General features: G+C 41.7%; 1 protein-coding gene across 14 annotated transcripts in view; it reads left to right on the forward strand.

The window, feature by feature from the left end:
- RERE (arginine-glutamic acid dipeptide repeats) overlaps window positions 1-26,954 on the forward strand; it is a 467,189-nt gene that overhangs the window by 339,229 nt on the left and 101,006 nt on the right. For all 14 annotated transcript variants that reach the window (XM_063631886.1, XM_055262461.2, XM_063631890.1 and 11 more), the window contains one exon: window positions 14,828-14,926. In XM_063631886.1, coding sequence (XP_063487956.1) covers window positions 14,828-14,926 — 99 coding nt within the window. The remainder of the gene's footprint in view (window positions 1-14,827; window positions 14,927-26,954) is intronic.

A 26,954-nucleotide genomic window follows, 5' to 3' on the forward strand; every position in this document is an offset into this window, starting at 1 on the left:
ATAAAAACATCCACTTATCATTTGATCAGTTAGAATTTTAACATATTTGAGCCTATATTAAGTATTAATAACACAATGTCTTCAGCAAATTGATAAAAACCTTTAGCCTTTTTACATTTAAAAACAGGCTTAGGCCGGGTGCGGTGGCTCGTGCCTGTAATCCCAGCACTTTGGGAGGCTGAGGCGGGTGGATCACCTTAGGTCAGGAGTTCAAGACCAGCATGGCCAATATGGTGAAACCCCGTCTCTATTAAAAATTAAAAAAATTAGCCAAGTATGGTGGTGCATACCTGTAATTCCAGCTACTTGGGAGACCGAGGCAGGAGAATCGCTTGAACCTGGAAGGTGGAGGTTGCACTGAGCCAAGATCATGCCACTGTACCCCAGCCTGGGCAACAGCAAAACTTCGTCTAAAAAAAAAAAAAAAAAAAAAAAATTTCCGGGCCTGGTGGCTCAGGCCTGTAATCTTAGCATTTTGGGAGGCCGAGGCGGTTGGATCACGAGGTCAAGAGTTCAAGACTAGCCTGACCAACATGGTGAAACCCCGTCTCTACTAAAAATACAAAAATTAGCTGGGTGTGGTGGTGCACACCTGTAATCTCAACCACTCAGGAGGTTGAGGCAGGAGAATTGCTTGAACCCGGGAGGCAGAGGTTGCAGTGAGCCGAGATGACGTCAGTGCACTCCAGCCTGGGCAACAGAGCGAGACTCTGTCTCAAAAAAAAAGGCTTTAATAAAATCATATATTCATTTATTTATTTGGTAATTAATATGTTTGAGTTTCTGCAGCCCTTGTGAGGAGGGTGTTTGATGAGAATCTAAGTGAACACCTCATTGTTAGAACAAATCAGGCCCATGAGTTTCAGAAGAGCTCATGTATTCTACAGCATACTACAAAATTCTAAAATTTATAATATTTGTCCTAGTATTCATTTCCTATATTTTGGAAACATACCTCAGAATGCTTTTTTATAGCTCTCAAATAATTTTTTATCCCCAATTTTTGAAGGTTAGTATATTTGTTTCCTGTGGCTACTGTAACAAATTACCCGAACTTGGTAGCTTAAACGACAGAGAGGTGTTCTCTCACAGTTTTGGAAGCCAGAAATCTGACATCAAGTTGTCAGTGGGGTACCCCTCCAACTCCTCCTGGCAGAGCCCACTCTTTGCCTCTTGCAGCTTCTGGTGGCTGTTTGCACATTTTGGCTGTGGCCCCATCTTTCTCTGCTCATCTTCATGCTGCCTTCTCTTCTGTGTGTCTTTGTCTTCTCCAGTCTGGGTTTCTCTACCACCTCTCTTTTATAAGTACTTGTCGTTGGAGTTAGGGCCCACCTAAGTTATCTAGAATCATCTCCTTTATTTCAAGATCCTTAGCACATCTGCAAAGACCCTTTTCCCAAATAAGGTCACATTCATAGGTTCCAGGGATTTGGTGTGTATATCTTCTGGTGGTCATTTTTTGGCCTACCACAGTTAAAATGACTATTATATAAAATATTACTAAAATATATTATTTTGAAATTTAAAAAAAGTTCATTATTATTATTTTTCCATCTGTTGTGACTTGCTTATTTTTATTTATTAAAAATTTTTTATTTTTGTAGAGACAGGGTCTCACTGTGTTATCCAGGCTGGTCTCAAACTCTTGGCCTCAAGAAGTCCTCCTGCCTTGGCCTCTGAAAGTGCTGGGATTACAGGTGTGAGCCACCTTGCCCAGCTGTTATGACTTATTTAAAGTATGGAGTTTCTGATATTGAGAATGTATAAAAATATTTCTAGTAGTGGCTATGATATTTCTGTAATGTGAGGACATTTGATTTATAAAATAGGGAGTATTTGGCTTCCTTATGCAAAGAATATATTTACTTAGATAACATAATTGTCATGTATAACTACCATATTAATTGATATGTTCTGACCTCCCAGGTTGCCCAGCGTTTCTTCCTCAGCCACTACCCTAGCCCCTCAAAACTCTGGGTCCAGCCTGTGCCAGTCCTACCCTGGGCCTGATAGAGTAGGGAAGGTATTGCTCGTTAGTGACCCTTGTGGGCAAGTTGTGTTGTTCTAAGGTTGGTCTTTGAGCTGGCCTGGGATAAACTCAGGCAATCCTTGAAGCTGTAGCTTTTTCAAGTCTCTGGTGTCTGTTTTAGCTTCAGTTCCACAGCCCTGCCCAGAGCCCAGCCTCACTGGACTCTGACAGCCTGTGTTGTCCTGGCCAGCCCCGTCCTCCAGAATCTTAGATGTTTCCCCCTTACCCAGCAACTTTCTGGGGTTCATAGATAATGACACTGGGGTGCCCCACTCCTGTCCTTCCTGCTCCCCTATTTGTTGGGTGGCCTGCCTTCTCCCCACACCCAGTATTTGTTGGGCTGTGTATTCCAGCCACTGTAGCACTTTGGAGTACTAGTTATTCCAGCATTTTTAGGAAAACTGGTTCTTCTCCTCCTTTTCTTCTTTCTTTACTTTTTTTCTTCCATTTTAGTTATGAGGAGGAATACATTTTCATATCTCCTCTAGTCAAGTCCACCTTTACTGGATGCCTGTGAGTGATCATTACTAGTGTCCATTAACAAAAGAATGTGCAACTGTTAGAGTTTGAGCTCTTTGGTTTGCATAATAGTTGCTAAATTTTTGTGTCTCCCACAGTCAGGCTGTCTGCCGCTGCTCTTCTCTTTTGAAATCATACAGTCTTTCTCATTTTTTCTTTTGAGACCTATTGTTAGATTGGGAAAGCTAGAATTGTGAGGGTAACTAAGTGTCTAAGGCTCAGAGTGGGGGCTTCCTGGCTCTCCAGGGCCTTGGCTTTTGGGGACACTGTTTTGGTTGCCCAGAGGCCTTTTGCTTATTTCTTAGTTACTAAAGCTGTGTTCTTGGCTGAAGTTTTTAGATAAAAGTGCAGTCGCTCGGATATTTTCCCAACTCTGGAGCTTTATATGCATCAGTGTATGCCTCTTCGGTCTTTGTTGTTCCATAACTTCATTATCATTGCCAAAAATATTAAGTGGACTGTTGTTTGCATAACCTTAGAATCACTCATCACAAAGCACTGAGATTCAGACTGCTGAGCCCTTGGATTGGGGGCAATTATTTCTGTACCTCAGTTCTTCTAAGTAGGATTTAAAGCAGTTACTGTAAGTGTTTCTTAATACTGATGTAACGGGTCTTGATTTTGTGTTTTTGTGTGAAAGCCTTTCACATACACTTTCTAGGTCAATTTAGCACGTATGAGTAGGTTCACTAGTGCCTACGTGAGATGGTTAGACCTGTGGTTTTTATGTCATCCTCCAGCCTTCTGCCCAGTTTCACGTCACATATTTTTTTCTGTTTTCAAGGCTGTGAGGATGCCAGGAGTAAGTGAAAACATGTTTTAGTTTCCACTTGTGGTCCCGAACCATTTCCACTTGTGGCCACACATAGGTCTTTCTCAGCTGACAAATAATTATTGAGAAAAGCAGCATAAACAGTCTAGGTTCACGAATGTGCCAGGAGCTTTTCTCCCTGTGGCCAGAGTTACACTCATTGTGGGTCCTCAAGCTGAGTCGTCTTAGTAGATTATTGACTGCGTCTGTGGAGTCCTCCTGCCCCGGCGAGCAGCCTACACCCTCCGCACCCTCCCTTTCTACTATTCTGTGGCTGATCTCGCATTTATAAAAAAAGAAGTCAGGCTGTAGACATGTTAACTATGTAAATGATTAATTATCCATAATTGCATTTAAAGACCTGTGGCATAAACTTCAGCTTTCACAGAGACTTGAAAATTAAGAGACACAACCTTAATCCCTAAAGTGTAAGTGAAGCCTGTGCAGGAGCCATCCATTTAGTGTTTGGCCTGGGGAATGTGGCTTAATTCAGTGGTTATATTGTTTGCTTTTTTATTTTTCTAAATTAATGTATTAGCATTATTACCATTTGTTTATTCCTTTTTAGAAGAATATTCTATAATATATTGCCTTTTAAAAAATCTTTGTAAAGTGAAGGAATGTTGAAAACTGGGAAGTTCCAAAAATGACCTATCTCAGCCTCTTCTGTGACAGCAAAAGAAGCGAAGGACGCAGGTCCACCCTGCCTCGTGTAGACTGTTTTTACTACAATAATAACACTGCTTATTTCTCCTAGAATAGTGTTTTTTAGTTGGTTGTTGCTGTTCATAAAGCATAGGCAAGTTAATCATATTACACTGGTTGTTGATTTTCAAAACCTACTCTGTGAATGCGTTTTAGATTTTCCAGACTGAGCAAATGTCATCCCCATCAGTTTTCATTTAGCACTTTGAGTGTTTTCATGGATAGGGATTTTTTTTGTTAGTTTGTTTACATGTATGTCTTTCCTCTTTTCCGAGCTGCTGGCTCCCTCCTTTCCTCCGCCCACCCTCATCCCCCAGCCCCAAGTTAAGAAAAGACAGTGTGCTTGCTTTGTCATTGCAGCCGAAAAAGTCCCTGTGCCCATTGCTCCCACCAGATTGCCTGTCCTAAACTGCCCCAGTAGCGACATTCTAGGGTAGGGACGTCTTCCTAGAACATGGGTTTATGTTAGAATCCTCATGCTGCTACTTGCTAGGGAAGTGGTGTAGAGAAACATACTGAACCTCTGGATTTCATTTCCTCATTTTTAGTACTCTTGCCATGGAAGAGAGGCGTGTGGAATGATGAAATCATAGAGACCTAACATACTTCCTAGCACACTGTGCACTGCTCAGCAAATGTTGCGACCCCCTCCTTTCTTCCATGTGACTCCAGGGCTGGCGCATAATTCCTGGAACATTGTAGTTTCAGAAAGTGATGGAAAGAGGGAGGGAAGGTTGGTTCAATAACTATATTTCCTTCTGAAAATTAACTGGACCTTTCTCTCAAGCCCTACCCTCTGCAGTTAAATTCTTTGTCTTTTCCATTATCCCTGAATTTTGCTCCCATAAGACCATTCGGACAAATTTTAGCCTCTCTGGTACCTAATAGCATTATTTGAAATGATAGTGGCCAAATAAAAATAAACATTGTGCTCTTAGTTTCAATTCTAGTTTTTTTTAACATTTACCTGTTTCATATATATTGACTTGGCACTAGGTCATCGATGATGGAGGTATAAATGAAAATGTATTGACATTTGTGAATTATGGTTATAAGAAATTTTTTTCTTTTTTTTTTTTTTTGAGACAGAGTCTCACTCTTTTCGCCCAGGCTAGAGTGCAGTGGCGTGGTCTCGGCTCACTGCAACCTCTGCCTCCCGGGTTCAAGGGATTCTTCTGCCTCAGCCTCCTGAGTAGCTGGGATTACGGGCACACGCCACCATGCCCAGCTAATTTTTGTATTTCTTTTTAGTAGAGAAAGGGTTTCACCATGTTGGCCAGGCTGGTCTCAAACTCCTGACCTCAAATGACCTGCTCACCTTGGTCTCTCAAAGTGCCGGGATTACAGGTGTGAGCCACCACGCCCAGCCAAGAAATTTTTTTTTTTTTAAAGACAGAATCTCGATCTGTCGCCCAGGCTGGAGTGCAGTGGCGCAATCTCGGCTAACTGCAACCTCTGCCTCCTAGGTTCAAGTGATTCTCCTGCCTCAGCCTCTCAAGTAGCTGGGATTACAGGTGCGTGCCACCACACCTGGCTAATTTTTGTATTTTTGGTAGAGACGGGGTTTCACCATGTTGGCCAGGCTGGTCTCGAACTCCTGACCTCAGGTGATCTGCCCACCTCGGCGTCCCAAAGTTCTGGGATTACAGGTGTAAGCCACTGCGCCTGGCCAAGAAATTTTTAAATTTTGTTTTGAACATATTTTGGCAAGGTCTTTCTCACTTAATAGTTGAAATAATTAAAACTGTATGAAGAATTTTAAGACTTATTCCAAATCCTTTTTTCCTTTCTCAATTATTTTGACAGTTTCTTGTGATGTATAAACAGATATTTTGCATAGCAAAAGACCTTAATATCTAATATTGTTCTTAATGGACTGGAATTATTTAATTAGCCTGAATGCAGTCTAACTTAAGTAGGCTTTTTATATAGTTATTAGAATGGCTATATTTGAAAAGTATGCTTTGGCATAGTAGAAACTGCCAGATGCACTGCCATTTGATCTAAAAAGGTCACGGGAAAAGGGACATTTAAATTAAGTTATAAATTACAGTTGAAGAACAATATTTTGATGTGTGAGACCAGAGATGTCAGAGCAGGGAGATGTAATGCATGGGTTCATTATAGAACAGAGGTGCCTGACAGCTGAGCCATGCCAAAAGGAAAATTTATTTGCAACATCACGCAGACAGAAAATGGTAGCTAAGATGAGAAGCCAGAATAGAAACTTGAAACCTTGTGGTAATACGCAGCGTTTATGCTAATAAGACTGCCTGAGATCCAGAGATGTTTAATGACTGCTGTAATATTAATGAGGTGCTTGGACATGTGCACATTTTCAGTCTTATTACAATTAAGGCCTCATCCTTGCTCTATAAAATAACACACTTCATAACCATGCATTAAGGTGGATTCTCTCACCTCTCTGCACAACATACAGATTTGCTGGAATTTCAGAATTGTTTAGGCAAGAGCGTTAAAGCTTTAAACAAGATTTTTATCCATGGTTGCTTTGAGGAAGAATATAATTTAATGTTTATAGCAATCCATGAGAAGTTCAATCATGAGTTAATTAAACTGTAGGCAGTCATTAAGTATTATTTATTCTTTCGAGAAGCTTGCCAGTAAAGCACTTATATATATTAAATTATAGAAAGTAATAAGCATGGAATGATTTGTTAGGCAGAGTGAGAGTAGCAGATTTAACTTGGGCATTTATGCAGAAATGTTTTTCTTGTAGCATGATCCTTTCTTTCTGCTAATCAGGAGGAGGTGAGAGGCTGTAGTGAGACAATTGCAGATGTGTAGTGACTACCGGCATTGTTGGCTCTATTGAACCTCTTGTTTGAATAGTGTTAGTTAAGAGCCATATATCTAAAATATTACTCCCCACGATGATACCACTGTACAGCTTACAACTATTTTACATTTCAGAGTATCTTGACACATTTTGTCTCATTTAGCACTTTCCATTGTTCTGTGACACAGCTGAGGTCTGGTGGTGTTAGGCCCATTTAACAGATGAAAACCTCAACTCAGCTGGTTCGGGACAGGGCTATTAGCAAGAATCTGTCACTTGCCTCACATCCTGTACTATTTTCACTAGGCTGCAGAAGGTATTGACTAGCTGTTAATTTATTGTAGCACCTAGAGTTAGTTACTGAGAGCTTTTTATGCAACTAGCTAAATATGTCTAGTTATTATGGCACAGTGTCTTTGGCTCTGAATGAATCAGTACAGTGGTTACTTTTGTTATAGTGGAGCCAAACGAAGTGTTTGTTATTCAGAAGTTACTATTGTTTTTAGCACCAAAATCCCGGATGAAGTCCACTTTGCATAGTTCATGCATGTCTGTCTTTGCACACCACTGTATCCCTCCCCATTGCTAGCAGGCAGAGTTGCTTGGTACCTCTTGGTTGAATGAATGGAAGCAAAGAGAATATAGTGTGAGCAGCCTGCCTCTGAGGCTGGAATGTCCTACTGGGTTCAAGGACACTAAGGACTTCTGCTGCAGAAGGTGTGGCAGAAGAGGGCTAGACACCACATAGGGAAAGAGTTCACTCACATTTGTTCTTTCACAATGAACAACCAACAACGAAGGAAAAATCACATCTCAGAGGATTCTGTGGAGCACACCCAGAGACCAAAGGCCAATTGCTAGAAAACAGCAAAACAGGCATAGTTCTGAGATGGAATGACTTGAAAGGCTGGTGGATTGTTGAAGAAATCACTGTTTTGTTATCAGATTCCCTAATCATAAATCCTAGGTCTTAACCTGTGGTTTAGGGAAGACAGGTTTTATTTGGGTAGAAGTGCAGTCATGCAGTTTAGTGATGTGGAAAAGAGGTGGAAAGATTTACAAGTAAATGTTTCCTTGATCATTGGATTTAGAAAAAAAAAAAAACCACCACTGCCACACACCTGTGGTGATGAATCTGAAAGTGCTTTCTGCTAAATGACATCCTGCTATAGTGGTTGCATGGGGGTAGCATAAAATCTAAGTGCTTCTCCCCTCCCTAGCTTTCAAAGATTGGAAGCTCACTGAGTCAAGATGCTTTATCTTGGTCCCTGCTTTTTGTACTGATCTTTTTACAGTAGCTCCAAAATGTACAGTTCTGTATACTCTACATTAAAATTGCATTTAATCCCAGATTTTACCAGTCTGACTTGGCTGCAAAATGGACAGAAAGGTTTAATTATCTTGCTTTAATTGCTTTTCTGTGGCTACAAAGTGAAGCTGTAAGACGTTTGAGAGTTGTTTCTTTTCTCCCCATCTTCATTGCAATTTATTTTGCACAGCCTTCTTAGGAAAATGGTAGAAAATCTGACTCACATTAAAGGACATTTTACCTTAGCAATATTGGGAAACCTGTGTTTAATTTCCTGACTACAGACGTAGCTGTGTGGTCGTGATCAGGTGCTTAAAATTTGAAATCTATGTAATGTTTTTCACAGTATGAAATTATGGCAATCTTTCAGAACTTGATTTTGTATTAGAGGGGAATGTTTCTAATGACAATTTTTAGAGATTTAAGATAGCCAGTATTTTGATAAATTTACCAGTTCTGCTTTATGTAAGGAATATAGTTGAAATATCCAGTTTAGCTCTTTCTTGAACATTATTTCTTGAACATTATCCTCATCTAAAGAAAGGAAAACTTTGGCTGGGTGCAGTGACTCATGCCTGTAATCCCAACACTTTGGGAGGCCGAGGTAGGCAGATCACCTGAGGTCAGGAGTTCAAGACCAGCCTGGCCAACATGGCGCGAAACCTCATCTCTACTAAAAATACAAAAATTAGCCGGGCGTGGTGACGTGCGCCTGTAGTCCCAGCTACTCTGGATGCTGAGGCAGAAGAATCACATGAATCTGGGAGGCAGAGGTTGTAATGAGCCGAGATCATGCCATTGCACTCCAGCCTGGGCAACAAGAGTGAGACTCCGTCTTAAGAAGGGTTATTTGGGGCAGGTGCAGTGGCTCATGCCTATAATCCCAGCACTTTAGGGGGTGTAGACAGGAAGAGCACTTGAACCCAGGAGTTTGAGACCGCACTAGGCAGCATAGTGAGTTCCTGTCTCTACAAAAAATAAAAAAAATTAGCCAGGCATAGTGGCACATGCCTGTAAGCTGAGCTACTTGGGAGGCTGCGGCAGAAGGATTGCTTGAGCCCAGGAATTCAGGCGGAAGTGGGCTGATTGTGCCATTGCACTCTAGCTCAGGCAACAGAGTGAAACTCTTTCTCAAAAAAAAAAAAAAAAAAAAAAAAAAAAAAAAAAAAACAATCCCGGGCAGCATGGCAAAATCCTATTTCTACCAAAAATACAAAAAATTTGGCATGGTGCACAACTGTCCTAGTACTTGGGTGGCTGAAGTGGGAGGACTGCTTGAGCCCAGGAAATTGAGGCTGCAGTGAGCCATGATCGTGCCACTGCACTCCAGTGTGGGAGACAGAGCCAACACCCTGTCTCAAAGACAGAAAAAAAGAAGGGCTATTTGATATATCCTAGCACCTAATAGAGTGCCTGGCATAGTTGAGCACTCAATAAATGTGTTGAAGGAAAGAAAGATGTCCTGATCACCAGTAATTTTCCCCAAATGTTGTAAAGGTAAGTTTCCCTATTATGAAGCTGTGTAGGCCATAACAACTTCTACTATGTTAAAAGTGTATCTTTAATAACAAGGCTGGGTGCTGTGGCTCACACCTGTAATCCCAACACTTTGGGAGGCTGAGGCGGGGGGGATCACGAGGTCAAGAGATCAAGACCATCCTGGCCAACATGGTGAAACCCCATCTCTACTAAAAATACAAAAATTAGCTGGGTGTGGTGGCGCGCCTGTAGTCCCAGCTGCTCGGGAGGCTGAGGCAGCAGGATTGCTTGAACCTGCGAGGTGGAGGGTTTCAGTGAGCCGAAATTGCACTACTGTACTCCAGCCTGGTGACAGAGCGAGACTGTGTCTCAAAAAAAAAAAAAAAAAATTTCTGTAAAGATGTCTCAGAATTTTCTCAGACAAGATTTCTACAAGGTAGAAGTCAATATCTATAACGTTAAGAAGATAGTGCCCCTTTAGAAAGAGTCCCCTTGGTTCCCTAAGGAGAAAAGAGTCCCTTAGGTTTCCTAAGGAGGAGGGCACACCAGAACAGCCACTTGACTAAGTTTTGTACTTGCCCCTGTGAAATACTGATGATCGCGCAGTAATATTCTTCCTTCATCCATTCAAGAAATATTTCATCACTTTGGGGCCGGGCGTGGTGACTCATGCCTGTAATCCCAGCACTTTGGAGGTGGGTGGATCACCTGAGGTCAGTTCAAGACCAGCTTGGCCAATTTGGCGAAACCCCATCTCTACTAAAAATACAAAAAATTAGCTGGGCTTGGTGGCGGGTGCCTCTAGTCCCAGCTACTCAGGAGGCTGAGGCAGGAGAATCGCTTGAACTGGGAGGCGGAGGTTGCAGTGACTCGAGATCGCACCACTGCACTCCAGCCTGGAAAACAGAGTGAGACTCCATCTCCAAAAAAAAGAAAAAGAAAAAAATTTATCACTTTGGGTAAATAATCCCACACTTTTTACTTTTCAGACGTGTCTTTGTTTAGGGGTGAGGACAGGTAGGGATTCTCAGTACTTACCGGTATCATGGGAAAGTCAGGAATAGGGACTATTTTTTTAAGGAATAGGGATATTTTAAGAGGCCAGCCAGACAACAGGTCAAACAAAAGGAGAGAATCCACCATTATTTAGAGAACAGAGTAGGGAAGGAAGCTTGAGTTACCGTGTCACTGGAATAGCTTCTTCAGGAGAAACTGCCATCTGAAATAAAGTTTTGTGAAGGAAGTGGGAATGCCAGGACTTGTTCAGAGGAGTGCCTCTTTCCCCATTAAGCTCATCACTAGAAATTCAGCTGAGGGGCATCGTGCAGGCTGCAGCCATGCTCTCTAACAAACGGAACAACCACAATGAGATGTTCAACACTTCAGTGGAAGCATCTCTTCCAGCTATAGTTTAAAACTCTTCTTGGTTCACCAAAAGGCCGGAATGCCACAGGGATTAATGATATTTGATTGAACTTCATCCACTCAGCAGTTTGCTTTTGGAGTGGGCTTTATGTTCTTATGAGCAATTTCCTGGTAGCAGGCACATAAGATTTTATTTTTCTTATTACTATTATTAGTTTTTTGAGACGGGGTCTCACTCTGTCTCTTAGGCTGGAGTGCAGTGGCACGATCTCGGCTCACTGCAACCTCTGCTGCCTGGGTTCAAGCGATTCTCCTGCCTGCCTCAGCCTCCCGAGTAGCTGGGATTATAGGCGTCTGCCACCGCGCCTGCCTAATTTTTGTAGGTTTTTTAGTAGGGATGTGGTTTCACCGTGTTGGCCAGGCTTGTCTTGAACACCTGACTTTGTGATCCACCAACCTCAGCCTCCCAGAGTGCTGGGATTACAGGCGTGAGCCACCGCGTCCAGCCAAGATTTTAAAATTCAAATGTTTTCCTGTATGTGATACCAGAGTTTTAATCAAATTTCATTTAACATGGGTAATTTTATGTGACACATAAGTGGTTTTTGTTTATAGCTTAACAAAATTTTTTGTCTCTGAGAAGACTACTCTGTAATCTGGAAAGTCGATCAAACTTGAGGCCGATTCTTTTTTTTCTTTTTGAAAGATGTAGCTAACATATATTTTCTAATATTATCCTCACATATTCCTAAGAGGTTGATGTTATTTTATCCATTTTTAAAGATGTCAAAATTAAGGCAAAAAAATGATAAGTAACTCTCTCAAGGTCACATACCTAGTAAATAGTAGAGCTAGAGTTGGAATCCAGGCAGTTTGACTTCAAAGTCCATAGTTTTTCCTACTTACCCTTTTTTTTTTTTTTTTTTTTTTTTTAATTGGAGACAGGGTCTCACTTTGTCACCCAGACTTGTAGTGCAGTGGTGTGATCAAGGCTACTGCAGCCTTAACCTCCCAGGCTCAAGCCATCCTTTCACCTCAGCCTCCTGAGTAGCTGGGATGACAGCTGGGACTATAGGCACATGCCACCACGCCCAGCTAATTTCTTAAATTTTTAGTAGAGATGAGGTCTCACTATGTTGCCCAGGTTAGTCTTGAATTCCTGAACTCAATTTCCTACCTCAGCCTCCCAAAGTGTTGGGCTTACAGGTGTGAGCCATTGTGCCTAGCCTCACACTTTTCTTATAATTAATTACCCCATACAGTATAATTACCTCTTATAAAAGTTGTTAATTTTGCCATGAGCTTTTCATTAGAAATTTATGATTTGATCAACTTCATTTGATTTCAGATTATCACTAAAATGTGTGCTTTTTGCATTAAGTAGGCGTTTAATTCTTCCTTTTATTCATTTCCAATCCACGTTGACCTGTGATTATAAATCCCCATTGTATTATAGAACTTTAAAAATGTCTGCTTGTTCTGGATATTAGGCAAAGTATGAGAATCCAACTTTATTTCAGATCTTTTTATACGTCTGAAAGAAGGCTAGATTGGATAGTTTTCAAACATTTGCAAATCATAGTAGTATTTTATTTTTAAAAGAGTCTAGTGATAATGATAAATATGAATCTAATGATAAATAATAATAAAAATAAATAAGTTAATATTTATTCATTGCACCACCACTCCCAAGTGGGATCCAGTATTGATCATTGTTGTAGGTCTTTTGTTTTGTTTTAAGATAGTTGATTTATTGTTATAGCTAATGTACAACCTGGACTTCCCAGCCTTGATTTAGAATAAATTAGTGTCCTCTAAACTGTGAGAATGCTCTGGAAATTCAAATTTTTAATACTTTCTGTTTTGCTGAGTGAGCATTGAAAATGGATGTTTGGGCCGGGTGCGGTGGCTCACGCCTGTAATCCCAACACTTTGGGAGGCCGAGGCAGGTGGATCACGAGGTCAAGAGATTGAGACCATTCTGGTTAACAAGGTGAAACCCCATCTCTATTAAAAATACAAAAAATAAGCCGGGCATGGTGGCGGGCGCCTGTAGTCCCAGCTACTCGGGAAGCTGAGGCAGGAGAATGCCGTGAACCCGGGAGGCAGAGCTTGCAGTGAGCCAAGATTGCACCACTGCACTCCAGCCTGGGTGACAGAGCGAGACTCTGTCTCAAAAAAAAAAAAAAAGAAAAGAAAAGCAAATGAATGTTTTGATATTCCTTTCGTTAGCAGTTAAATGGTTGGAAAAGAGACTTGCAGTGTGTGTTTCAGCATTTATTTATTGATTTCATTCAACAAATATTTACCACTGCCAGCTTACTCTGTGCCCAGCCCAGGGGCTCCAGCAGTTGCCAGGAAAGCATCTGCATGTCCTCCTGAGTCTTCTGTTAGAAAGAGGAAACACATGGCTCTCTCCTCTTGTGATTCCATAGGTCTTTGCCTAAACCTAAGCGAGAGTAATTATTACAACCTACTCGATCTTGTCATTTCGTATGTTTTGTATCTGTACCAATTTGTAAGTGTCCTGGAAATAAGGACTGTGACTTATTAAGGTTTATTCTTTACATGTCTTGAATGTTCAGCTTTACTTGTCCTGAATGTTCGGCAAATGCTGGCTCATTGTTAAAATAAGAGATTGAAGCACAAGTGAAAAGATCAGAACGTCCACTCCATGAGAACAGGGATCTCTGTGTTGTTTACTGCTGTGTCCCAGAACCTAGTATTTAGGAAGTTAGCAAGTTTTTCTGGAGTATTACCTTATACTGTGGACTGTGTTCAGCACTGGAGATACAAGTCTTAGACAAAACCAATCTTTGTGTAAGAAAACTAGATTTGTAAAGGAAAGGTGGATTTCCAATGAGAATTCTGAGTGACAGCCACAGTATGGGGAGGTAGATAGAGCAAGAGGATCTTTGTACCTGCTGTTTCTCTACATCATCTGCAAGTTGGAACTCAGAAACTTGGAGTGTCCGGAGCATCTTTGCAAGGTGGGAAGGAGTCCATGGTGCCAGACACTACACAGGGTTGAAAAGACGCAGGGTGAGAAAAGTTGATTAGCTTTGACAAGAAACAAGTCTAGTCCTAAAGGGAATATGTAGATAAGCCTGCATCTTTATTCATATGTACTGAAAAACTAGCATACTATTACAGACTTTATTTTCTTTAAAAAGCTCTTAAATTTTAGGCACTTTAAATATTTTGTTTTTATGTGAAATTAGCACAGTCGAAAAACTTAAGAAATGCTAAAAAGAAAGAACATAATCTAGTGTGACTTTACACTGCTTTGCGGAGAATGAGGCAAGAGTAGGGGTCCTCCTGGCTGGGTTGGAGTCTTGGCTTCACCTGCTGGCTCAGTGTGGTGAACACCTTTACTTGATCTTTCTGTGCCTCAGTTTCCTCATCTGTGAGGTAGGGCGATGATAGCTCCTAAACCGTAGATTAAATGAGAAAATACTTTCCCCATAGGATTAGGTAAGATAATGATTGCATGGAATATCCTGAGCACTGGGTGGAGCCAAACATTCCCTAAATGTTTGCTTTATGGGAATATAGGGGAATCCTATTCCTATCTTTGCCAAAATATTTTCTGCCTTGCCTGTCTCCCTCTCCCAGAGCGAGTGGAATAGGGGTTGGGATAGGATGGTCTTGGATGAGAACAAATTCCCATGCCTACTGAAATGATGGAGTCTCAGTGCCCCTTTCCTGACTCTTCTGTGAGAGATAGTCAATGAGGAGCTTGCCTTGAATTGATTTGTGTCCTGTCTGTTATTTGGTGCAGTTAGCTAACTAAAATTGTTGTTGTTTTAGCTGCATGAAAGCGGTTACGATGCTGGCAAAGCCCTGCAGCGCCTGGTGAAGAAGCCTGTGCCCAAGCTCATCGAGAAGTGCTGGACCGAGGACGAAGTGGTGAGCAGGAACCAGCATTTGCATTGTGCTCTGGGGCATCGGGCCACGGGCGTCTCAGTGTGTGACCTCCCTGCTGCTCAGGGAAAGCAGAAGCTTCAGTCATGCAGAATGGCTGTCCGTGGCAGCACCAGGCAGGAGGATGGGGCCCTTCAGCCCCACAATTGTACAGAAAGACTTGATTTTATTAAGATTAGGCTTCATAGATGACGGGAAAGATTGTCCAACTTTCATGGAAAGAAAGGAGAAATTGATAGTTACTCCTAAAAAAAGTTAATTTGAACTTGTTTTTGGTGCAAGCTAGCTTGTGATACCTCCCTATTTAAAGACACAGCATGTTAAAACCCGTGGACATATAACCTAAAGTAGGGTTGGTGACTTGTCTTTTTTTTAATCATAATTATTTTAGAGAAGGGGGTCTTGCTGTGTTGCTCAGGCTGGTTTGAACTCCTGGGCTCCATCAGTCCTCTTGCCCCAGCTTCTTGAGTAGCTGGGACTGTAAGCATGCTCCACCATGCTTGGCTTGGTGACTTGTTTTTATAGGGCTTGTAAGACCCCTGACCTCCTAAAGGACATTGATTACAAGCGGGAAGCAGAGAGTTGATAAAATAAATATACTGGATTTTACATATTGATTGTATTGCTGTGGCCTGTTGAAGGAAGTGGGGAGAGAGAAATGTGCCCACAAATACAGCCTTGCAAACCCATGGATTCCCATCCAGCAGACGGTTTTAATGAAGCTACATCTCCATCTTGTGACTTGTAAAAGGCATTGCTGTAAACCACTTACAGATTTCTTGTGCTTTTGCAAATACAGTCTTCAGTATGAATATTACCGCTTGACATTTGCCTTTCAGGTCGAATGAAATTTAAATGAAGGCTGGCACTAATACACATATTGATTCCAAGTTCCTCTCCTGTATTTTAAATTATGCTAAGAAACAATGTTTAGAAATTGTATGTGCTTTCCTGATCCCGCTCTTTCATTGATTCAGCAATATTTACTGAGTGCCTGCTTGCGCGCCAGGTGTTGTCCCTCCTTGGGAGTCTTAAGTTTTGAGAGGGGAGACCTTCGTAAATGAGTATGTGTCAGGGAGTGGTGAAGCAGATACAGAATAGAGAGAATCAGCTGGGTGGGGTACTGTCTTAGCTAAGGGAGGATCAGAAAAGTCCTGGTAAGTAACATTTAGATGAGACCTTAGTGAAGTGAGGAAGGCAGCCTTTTGGATATTAGAGAATTCTGGGCCCTAAGGTGAAAGCATGCTTGGCATGTTCAAGAAGTAGGCAGGAATGTTTCTGCAGCACAGCAAGGAGGGGAGTGGTAGGAGAGGTGGGCGGTGGGCTTGTGGGAGGGGTGTCCCAGAGGGAGCAGATCAGGTGTGACCTGTTGGCCCGCCATCAGGGCGCGGTGATGTGCCCCACATGAGCAGCTTCTGAACAGAGGAGTGACTCACTCCAACAGTGGAGCTCACTGGTCGCTGAGTCTGGTGGCCTCCGGGAGCTGCTGCACGCCAGGCTGGGACTGGTGGCTGGGTGGTGTGGCAGCAGTGGCCGTGATAAGAAGCAGCGAGATCCAGGCTGCACCTTGAAGGTAGAGAAAAGAGAATTTGCTCCTAGAATGGCTGTGGGTGAGGTTGGGCAAGGGCTGAGGAATGGGAAAAGCTAGCGGGAGCTGAGATGCACTGAAATGGCCCTAGGGTTTGGTAATGGAGTGCTTGTTGAATAGTCCCTTAAGACTTTAACTTTATCAGACTTATGGAGTTCATGAAGCTGTTTTAAAAAAAAAAAAAAAAAAAAAACAAACATAAAAATCTTACGTGATTAATAAAGAGAAAGAAACACCTTAAACATTTAAAAATGTTTAGACAACGTTAAATTCAGTTTTGAGAAGTCATAATGATACGGTTTTTTTTACTGTAAGCCTCTTTATGTGAGGAGTGGATAAGAGATCTGATTGACAAGGTTTTAAAATTCTGCGAAAAGCCTGTGTGGAAGAAACACCTAAGGAGATGAAAAGGATGGAACAAGCGTATAGACTGTGGTCGTTTAACCGCCCTTTGTGAGATTGCCTTCACTCCTCTCAGCCTGGCCTAGGCAGCCTCAGGGCCTTGTCAGCTTGCAATCCGTGGCTGCTTCTGCTTCTGTCTCTCCCTCAGTTCCTGGCCATCTCCTCTCTCTTTAGTCTCCATGCCCTTTGGCATCCTCTCTCCTTCCCCACCTCTCTGCCTCTTGGTGTCTCCCACCCTTCCCCACTCCTCACTCATGCCTCCCAGCCCCTCTCTAGCCATGGCTCTCCTCTCTCCCTTCTTTCATTTCTCTTGTGACCTTTCATTCCCTCTGGAATTTTAAAAATACACAGCCAAAGTCCTCTCTTCCTGCTGAAGAGAAAGCTGCTTTCCTTTTCCTGCAGCGCCTGCTTGTAACATCAGGCAGCTGTTGACTGTCTCCCCATTGCTGCTGCTTGGGGATTTGTAGCCGTGAGCTGAGAGGGAAGCCTTGCACATCAGAAAGAGCCTGGCTTTATGTTGAAAAACAAAACATGACTCCAAAGTGGTGAATATTTTGAGTATAGAATAATGATCCTTAACTGCATACATCCGTATCCGTTTGGGGTCATTTTTATCATGTTTGCTTCTTGGTTTGAAAAATGTCTTGGCAGCCATCCAGCCCTTGCAGAGCCTCAGGATCAAATGGTTCCCTTATGTGTAGGAAGTGAAGCTTCACTTTGAAAACCTCAGCAGTGAAGAAGAGAGACTGACTGAATAATTGAGAGGTTGAAGGAAGCTTCTGGTGAATGGATCCAAATCAAATCTTTGAAGAGATTTATGTGGCAACAAGGCAGTCCTCTCTTTACCCTCACCTGGCTTTGGCTGTGAAAAAACACCTGCTGTGTACATGTGGCCCCCTTCTGTTAAATTTACCACGTTTTCTCACCTCAGGAGTCACAGGAATAAGCAAAACAAATGTGTCCCAGCTAACATAAGTACATGGGCCTAACTCTCCCTTTTTTCCTCCCAGTTTTCTGTATACTTGGAACATTCTAATTATTATTTTTATTATTATCATTACTGTTTTTTAAGAGATGGGGGTCTTGCTATGTTGCCCAGGCTGGACTCAAACTCTTGGGCTCAAGTGATCCTCCCACATCAGCCTCTGAGCAGCTGGGACTACAGGCAAGCCACAATGCCTGGCTACTTACTGTTAAACTTCACTGCTGCTGGCATATTAATTTGTTCTAACTACCCAGTGTCTGATCTGACTACAACAGTCTTGATGAACGGGTTTCCCTCGGCATTTACATGAATACTTTGAAGCAGCTGCTCTGTGAGAGGGTTGGTGAAATAAGCACCTGAAGGTGTGAGTTCCCTGCTGTGCAGTGGACGGGCTGGGCCTCTGGACCTCCTGGGCCAGGTAGGGCTGCAGCTCTATGAAGAAACTAACGTCTCATGCCAGTGCAGACCCTACTCACTGTCTCCCCTCTGCGCATCACTCACTGGTAGTTCATCCTCTGCCTCCTCGTGCTGACTTCTGATCCCCAGCTGTTCATTCCTTGCGGTCTTATTTCTGAGTTGATTGTCCTCCGAGTTTGTAAACTTATTAAGGGTAAGGACTTAATGATGAAGATAATTTCTCTCCATATGAGAGGCTTGAAGAATATTGATGACTTTTTGTTCAAGGTAATCCTTTTAAAAAGTTCTTCACTGTAATTGAGTGTCTTCAATCCAGCATTTTAAAACTTGTAATAGTTAATAGTTAGGAATCAGCACATTAAAGAGAAAAACTTCTACATGCCTCAGAAACCAACCTTAAAAATTTTACTTTTGGAGCCTGGTCAACACAGCAAGACCTTGTCTCTACAAAAAATTAAAAACATAATAAAATAGCTGAACATGGTGCCATGTGCCTGTAGTCCCAGCTACTTGGGAGGCTGAGGTTGGAGAATCGCTTGAGTCCAGGAGTTCGCGGCTGCAGTGAGCCGTGGTCATGGCACTGCACTCCAGCATGGGCAACAGAGCGAGACTGTCTCCAAAAAAAATAATAATAATAATAAAAGTGCTTTTGGAAAAAGCTCACACATTAAACTCTTTCTTCTTCTTTCTTCTCCTATCACCTGACCTCTTCTTCCTAGGTCTTTCAGATAATCATGAATTCTGGAGATCTTAGACCTCAGAATCACACAATAGGACGCCTTTCATCTCAAACTCTCAGTTTATTTCTCTGACAATGTGCATGTATGATGTTCCTAGTTGAAGTTGCTTTGGGGCTGAGATACTTCAAATCTTGAACTGAAGCCAAAATGTGCCAATTTCTGTCAAATTCTGTAGCGGATAACGCAAATTAATTCTGCTTTTGTCGAGTGCCTGTGAGCAACACCTGGGTTATGTCTTTCAGGCTAAGTAAACTTGGTTAGATCAGAGAAGCATTTTGGAAGAAATGCTAGGTCAGTTTGTGAAGCTTTAAATAGCAAGGTATGGGCAAGGATGGAGCCAAAGTAAATGGCTGCCTTCTGCCTCTGAGAGTTACATTGATGGTTAACCAATTTCACATATATTATGCTAAAAATACTGTTCCTTTTCAGGAAGTCATCCAGATTGGTAGAACTTAGGAAGATAAAGAGGAGGAAATACAGATTAAAACATTAAAAAAAAAACCCAAACAAACAAAACCCTAGATTATTAGGTTTTTAATTAAATATGATGAACACATTCAAATATTACATAAAGGCCCCAGGCTGAACTGCATCTAATCGAAACAGATTAAGTCACCCTTCCATGCTTGGGTGGTTATTAATTCTGTTTATTTATGCATGCGAGCTGAAGGTAGCATTTGCTGCTGTTGTGTTGGTGCTTATTGCACTGGGATTCCGTTGCCGCTTGATGCTGTGCTCTTAATTAGCATTCAGCTGTTGATTATGGAAATACTGGGGATGCTAATTGAATTCTTTTTAAAATTCAGGGCCTGCATTTTCCTTGTGGAGTTTGGTTTGACTTGCAAGATTGTAAGATTGGGTGCTCCACTGAGCTGTGCATCTCACTCTTTGCTTCCTATCCACTTAGCTGTGTTTTGGTTTTTAAAATTATTTTCATGTTGAATTAGCTTTCCGCAACAATCCAGGTGTTGCACAAAGTGAAGGTTCTGTTGCTTACCATGTTACTACAGGGTGTTTTTATTTCATCTTGGGTAACTATAGCTTTTATCTTGAAATGCACTACCCATTAAATATTTTATATCAATTTTGATGTAATACATTGAGGTGAACAACCTAGATACAAATAAGCTCTGAAATTTTTATCCAAAGATAGTTAATCTGTGGCGGTGATAAACCTTAATTGGCCATGTACATGGATTTATTTACAAGTTCATAAATTTTAAAACATCTAAATCTTTCTTCAATTTAAAGCTCAGTCTGTCATAAATATAAATGAAAATCCTTCTTTCAAAATTGACATGAGATGGCAAAGTAATTTTCTAAATATTTGTAATCCAGTGAACCCGTGCGGCCGGTCAAGGAATTACTTACACAGAATACACACAACTATTTGCAGGGTGTCTTTCCCCAGCAGCATCTTCAGATGCCTTTGTTATGCCCTTTTTGTAAAGTCTGCTTGAGAAAACATTGTTTTCATTGTTCACTCTTTTCAAGCCAGGCATCTGAATGTGCCAGAAGACAGGGCTGCCTAGTGGGGGAAAAATACAATGAATTTTATTTACTGTTTGCGTGGCAGCTGAGGAAAATGGAATTCACAACAAAATCCCAGTTAAGGTCCAATAGCAGCAGGAGGTTGTGGAGGTGAAAACAGCAAGGAGGACAAAGACAGAGAGGCTGTCAGAGCTTGTAGTTATGGTTGCATGGATTTCAGATACTAATAATATTGGTGATTTTGTTTTAAAATTTTACATCCACAGTATAGGGGAAGGCTTAGTTATATCTATTTTAGGAATGGTAAAATTTCCAGAGTTGCTGACTATTTTATGTAGTCATTCAAAAATGATGATAGGAGAGTCTTGTAGGTCATCTAGTATGAACCTTTTCACTTTCTTATTCTTCTTAGGATTTTGTGCAGATTTTTTTTTTTTTTTTTTTTTACTGTTAGAACAACATCCTAAAATCATTAAAGGGAATTTAAAACCTCACCACTAACACATCATCTCACAGAGTCTGGCTTCATTGTCTCATTTGCTGGCTTCTTGCTCTCTTCTGGTCTTTGTTTATGTACGTATGTGGTTTTATGTCATTGTCAACTTATGTGTGTGTACAGGTTTTCATACATGTGAGTTGAGTCAGAACATTGAAATTATCTTTCTAAAGAAATTATAACTTGAACATTTTTACAATTCATTGGGAACCTTTGCCATTAACCCAAAGTATAGATACAATGTATCTACTGCATCACATAGTAGGTACTTAGTACATTTTAAATTGAATCACAGTAGGTTCTCCTCTCTACTAACCACCCTTCCTCCAGTTTTAAATGACATTGCTTACTGTTTCTTATGAAGAACTAAAATTATATATATGAGAGTAGGAAAAATAAGAGAAATAGAAATGTTGATATATTACACATATGTACATATTACTCCATATTATGTATTCTTAATGTGACCTATAGTAAGAATTAGCCCTTAATATTAAAAAAGAAGGCCGGGCGCGGTGGCTCACGCTTGTAATCCCAGCACTTTGGGAGGCCGAGGCGGGCGGATCACGAGGTCAGGAGATCGAGACCACGGTGAAACCCTGTCTCTACTAAAAATACAAAAAAAATTAGCCGGGCATGGTGGCGGGTGCCTGTAGTCCCAGCTACTCAGAGAGGCTGAGGCAGGAGAATGGCGTGAACCCGGGAGGCGGAGCTTGCAGTGAGCCGAGATTGCGCCACTGCACTCCAGCCTGGGCGACAGAGCAAGACTCTGTCTCAAAAAAAAAAAAAAAAAAAAAAAATTAAAAAAGAAAAATGTAGATTCAAGTGAGATTTGCCTAAAGTTCCAACTATTAATAAAATTGGACTATTTTTCCTATGGTTAATTCCCATAAGCCTTTGAGCCAAACCCTTGCTTAAAGAAGTCAATAGTATGGATAGAGTGGAGTTTATTGTCAAGTCCTTTCGGAAATGAGACAGCAAATTAAAAATCAATTATATGCACAGAAAAGTTGGTATAAGGCAGTCTATTCTGTCAATTAGTTTGCAGAAAGATTCTACTGTTTAACAAGCTCTAAAAAGAAATGTATTTTTAAAATCCTTTAGTAAATGAAATAGGACAAGCATTTTATTAGAAGGGAAGAGATATTTCAAAAATGTATTTCAGTAGTTCATGTCAGTAGAAGTTGCCTCTGGGATAAATGTACAGATTCAGCTGTGACCTTTCCATTCACATCCGCAGCTCACTACTTTCTAGGCTTCCTCTTTATGCTGTGGTCAAAGAAGTTAGTATGCCCATTTTGCTCTTTGTATTTAACAAGACTATTCTTTTCTTACTGTCTTTAACCAGTACTTTTTTTTAAGTTCATCATCCCCAGCCCTACTTTTAGATTAAAAAAATAAAAGCCAGCATACCTTGTGCTGTTCTTTAGGTCCATGTGTGTGTGGGTGTGCATGCGCGTGCACGCGCATGCTTGCACACACGTCTGTGTTTAGGCATTAGGGCTATACAGAGACCTGGAAAGTAACCCCACATTGAATACAAGCCCACCTTAAATTACTCCTGGCTGCTTGGGATAATCTTTTTAAATCGAAGAGTACTTTTGACGGTATATTTTTCATTTTTGCTTGAGCAGGGAGTAAGGGGAGTAACGGGGGGAGTCTTCAGCTTGAAAGATTAATAAATACTAGAGCAGTGGGTTATTGAAGCCATGTTTCCATCTCATTTTCAAGGGCACATAAAAAAATGGAGATAGCATACACTTTCAGCCACTCTCTATCATCTTTCTCTGTTCATTTAAAAAATGAGAACAAGACACAAGGGGACTTGAGAGATTGCATTTGTTCTCCCATAGACAGAGTGATTATTTTATAAATGAAGAGGATGGAAAACCCTTTTCTTGTGCAGTTTCTTAGCAACAGAATTGGAGTCAATTTTAATGTGTGTGCTTAGAACATTCTACGTATAGTGACACTGGAGTCTTACATTTTCACAGGTGAGACATACTACACTGGTAACTGTAATTGAATGTTGGGAGAAGGAAACAGGAAATGAAAAATGAGAACCCTACCATGAGAAGAAGTCATTCATTTAAAGCTACCTCTTGTCTCCTGGCATACTTCTGTCTTAAATCTAAAGTCTCCCTTAGGCTAGGCACAGAGGCTCATGCTTGTAATCCCAGCACTTTGGGAGGCGGAGGCAGGGAGATCAAGTGAGGTCAGGAGTTCGAGACCAGCCTGGCCAACATAGCGAAACACCGTCTCTACTAAAAATACAAAAATTAGCTGGGCATGGTGGCGCGTGCTTGTAATCTCAGCTACATGGACGGCTGAGGCAGGAGAATCACCTCCCCAGGAAGCAGAGGATGCATTAAGCCAAGATTGTGCCACTGCACTCCAGCCTGGGTGACAGAGCAAGACCTGTCTCAAAAAAATAAATTAATTAATTAATTAAATAAATAAAGTAAGTAAGTAAGTCTCCCTTAGGTAGAAGTAGTGATGGCCTTGGTAGCCCCCTAATTGCCATCTTCACTACAGTGCCAGCCTATTTTGTATCTTCCCTAGTGGTGTTTTGTTATTCTTTTCCTAACACCCTGCATGCAACTAATTGACACTTAGATTTGATTTTGTTTTTGCACTTGCCTTAAGACATTTTTCCGAAGTATCTTTATATAGGTGAATTCTAGTGTGTTTTCCATATTTATGAGGCAAAGTACGGAGCTATCAGGAAGCAGCATGTGTTTGGTGGTTATAAGGGGAGAAAGACAGTGCCTGATACTGGCCTCACTATCTGAGCATGGGGGCTCAGGATCTGTCTCTCTGGCTCTGCATTCTTTGCAGAGGAGTTTGGTGTCGCTTTGGCTCTTCCTGTGATTGTTGACTCTGTGTGAACATGAAGATAGAATGATTCCTTCCTACTTAACCAAGTTTCTCATTCAGTTCTGATTTTAGCTCACTAGTTGAAATTCATTCATTCATTCATTCATTCATTCTTTCATTCTGGAAATACTGGTAGAGCATTGACACCCTGCCAGGTGATACAGCAGTGAACAAAACAGACAAAATTCTCTGCCTTCATGGAGTTGAGATTGTAGTGGGGAAGGAGGATAGATTAAAACAATCTTGCTAAGTAGCATATATAGTGTGTTAGTCCTGAAAAAATTAAAAGCAGAAAAGTGATATGAAATACCAGGTAGAGGGGTTGAACTTTTTCTTAAGGTAGCCACGGAGAGTTCACTTTTGAGTAAAGACCTTAAAAAGTGAGGAAGCTAGCCTTGCAGATATATAGGGGAAAAGAATTCTGGCTCAAGGAAACTGAGTGCAAAGGCCCTGAGGTGGGAGCATGCCTGAGAGTGTGTTCCAGGAAGAGCAGAGATGGCCCGGAGTGGATGGAGAAAATGAAGTCGGAAGGCCACCAGGATCTTAGACCAGAGCTGTTCACTCCTATTTTGTACCTCACAGTTAAATTACATTATCAAATTAATGAGGAATTCTTGAGGGCTGTTCTGTTTTCTCCTAACGTCGTATCTCTCATAACAGTGTTTTTATGGCTTCAGTTATGTAGGACTCTGAGTCATGCATTCCTTTGACTTCTGCAGCTGCTCATTGTGTCAAGATTGAAGCGTTTTTGTTTTGTAACTGGTTTAGACAATATTTACTACATATGTTTACTGTAAATTCAGCATTTGTGAGAGGAGCTGTTTTTCCTGAGTAGGAGCAAGAAAATACCTAGAAAGAAAAGTATACCTGCTGTACCTCTGTCTTGGAGTAGTCATTATTCTTGTTATCAGCCTGTCCTAACAAATTTTAATTCAGGAAGTGAACACTGTGGAAAGCTTAAAACTGTAGATATCATGCTCTGAATTACACCACCTAATGAAAAGAGTCGTCTCAAAAATCTTTCTTTCTTGAGTCAAATACCCTGGCTTTGAGACTCAGCTCAGGGGAGAGTCCCTCTAATACTGCTGTTTGACAGAAGAGTCCAGCTTCCCTTGTCAGCTGGCATTTGCTTGCTCTAGGCCTGTGGTGATTATTCTTAATGTCTGGAGGATGGATGCTACATGCACTGACTAACTAGAATGCTGGGCCAAGCTTAGTGTTCCCTAGTAGTGTTCTGATATTCTTCTTTCCCCAACACTCGTTCTTCTGAGAGGTTAGGATGCTCACGAGGCACTTTAGAATGAGGAGTGGCCCATGACTGATGAAGGCCTGGACGTCACTGCATTTTGCAGGCCCTGCTGCACCAGGTTGGGATGACAAGTTCATTTAGGTGCCTCCACACAGAAACTAGGAAGTCTTGAGGGCAGGGTTGTGGTTTAATTCTTTTTGTATTCACAGAACCTGGCCCAGCACCTGGAGCAGGATTGATAATCAGAAAATATCATTCAAGTGGGTGGAACAGAAGAGAAAACTCACATTGCTTCAGTGCAGTGACCTCTTTGGCTGAGCTCTTGAGCTGCCACAGTCTAGGGAGGCTTCTCCCTTGAGAATTAATTAACTGGATGTGTCGCTGTTCTTTTCCTTTGAGTAGCTTTCTTTGGAAGGAGCAACAAACTCCTTCCAGTTTGTAGTTTTATTTTCTAAATGCCAATTTAAAACACTCATTCATTGCCAACATCACCTGATGTGTACTGATGATACGTGTGGTTGAGATGTGTACTGATGATACGTGTGGTTGAGATGTTCTGTTATGGGAGAACGAGTGATGGAGAAGGAGAGAGCTCAGTGGTCAGCACCGGTGAATCTGACTATTCTAACACACCTTCCCATACAACCCAGCACTGTTTCCCCAGTTCAGGAACTGTGCTCCCTTGTGATCTCGCCACTGCACTCCAGCCTGGGTGACAGAGTGATACCCTGTCTCTAAAAAATAAAAAATAATAATAAAAAAAGAATCATGCTGCTGAGAACACCAGGAATATTGTTATTCTGAAAATAGGAGAATGCCCAGAGTTGCCCTGAATAGCTTCGTCGCCACTGCCCCATGTCCCTCCTGGCTCTGCTTTCTGAGGGCTGCTGACGTCCTGGCACCTGAGCTCTCTGGAGAAGGCACAGTTACTTCATGAAGAAGATAAGCCAGGCTCTTCTCTTTCCTATATGGAAAACTCATTTTTGGGGTGGGTTGGTGGGCAAAAGCAGGAAAAACAGGCCTGGTGGTTTGTGGAGAGAAAACTGGCCTGAGAGTCAGAGGTGCAGGTATCCAGTACTCAGATTGGCTGCCACCTGTGTGGCCTCAAGAAAGTATGTTCTCCCCACTCCCCTTCTTGAGTCTTCAGTTTTGTGGGGTTTTTTGTTTGTTTGTTTGTTTGTTTGAAACAGAGTCTTACTCTGTCGCCTAGGCTGGAGTACAGTCGTGCGATCTTGGCTCACCGCAACCTCCACCTCCCAGATTCAAGCCATCCTCCCGCCTCAGCCTTCCAAGTAGCTGAGATTACAGCCTCAACCACCACGCCCAGCCAATTTTTGTATTTTTAGTAGAGATGAGGTTTCACCATGTTGGCCAGGCTGGTCTCTATCTTCTGACCTTGTGATCCACCTGCCCCGGCCTCCCAAAGTGCTGGCATTACAGGCGTGAGCCACCACACCCAGCAAGTCTTTTTTTTAATCTAAAAAATGATAGGAAAAGGAGAAGGAAAGGGAAGGGGAAAGTTCTGAGGTGCTGGCAGCTGTGTTTGACAGGAGGTCAGGATTAAGCCTGTCTTGGTCTGCTGCCTGCCCCATCCTTTCACTTCCCAGGTGGAAAATTGGCCACGTGATTTATCTAAAGCTAACAGAGTCATTCCTGTTTAAGAAATTTGAAAACACACGTGTACACATGCATGTGTGCGTACACACACACACAGTGTCCTTTTGTTACTGAAAGTTCTGGGATCTCCCTTGAAGCTGATTTGTAAGTT

Source organism: Symphalangus syndactylus, chromosome 22 (assembly GCF_028878055.3).
Source record: "Symphalangus syndactylus isolate Jambi chromosome 22, NHGRI_mSymSyn1-v2.1_pri, whole genome shotgun sequence".
Taxonomy (NCBI): Eukaryota; Metazoa; Chordata; class Mammalia; order Primates; family Hylobatidae; genus Symphalangus; species Symphalangus syndactylus.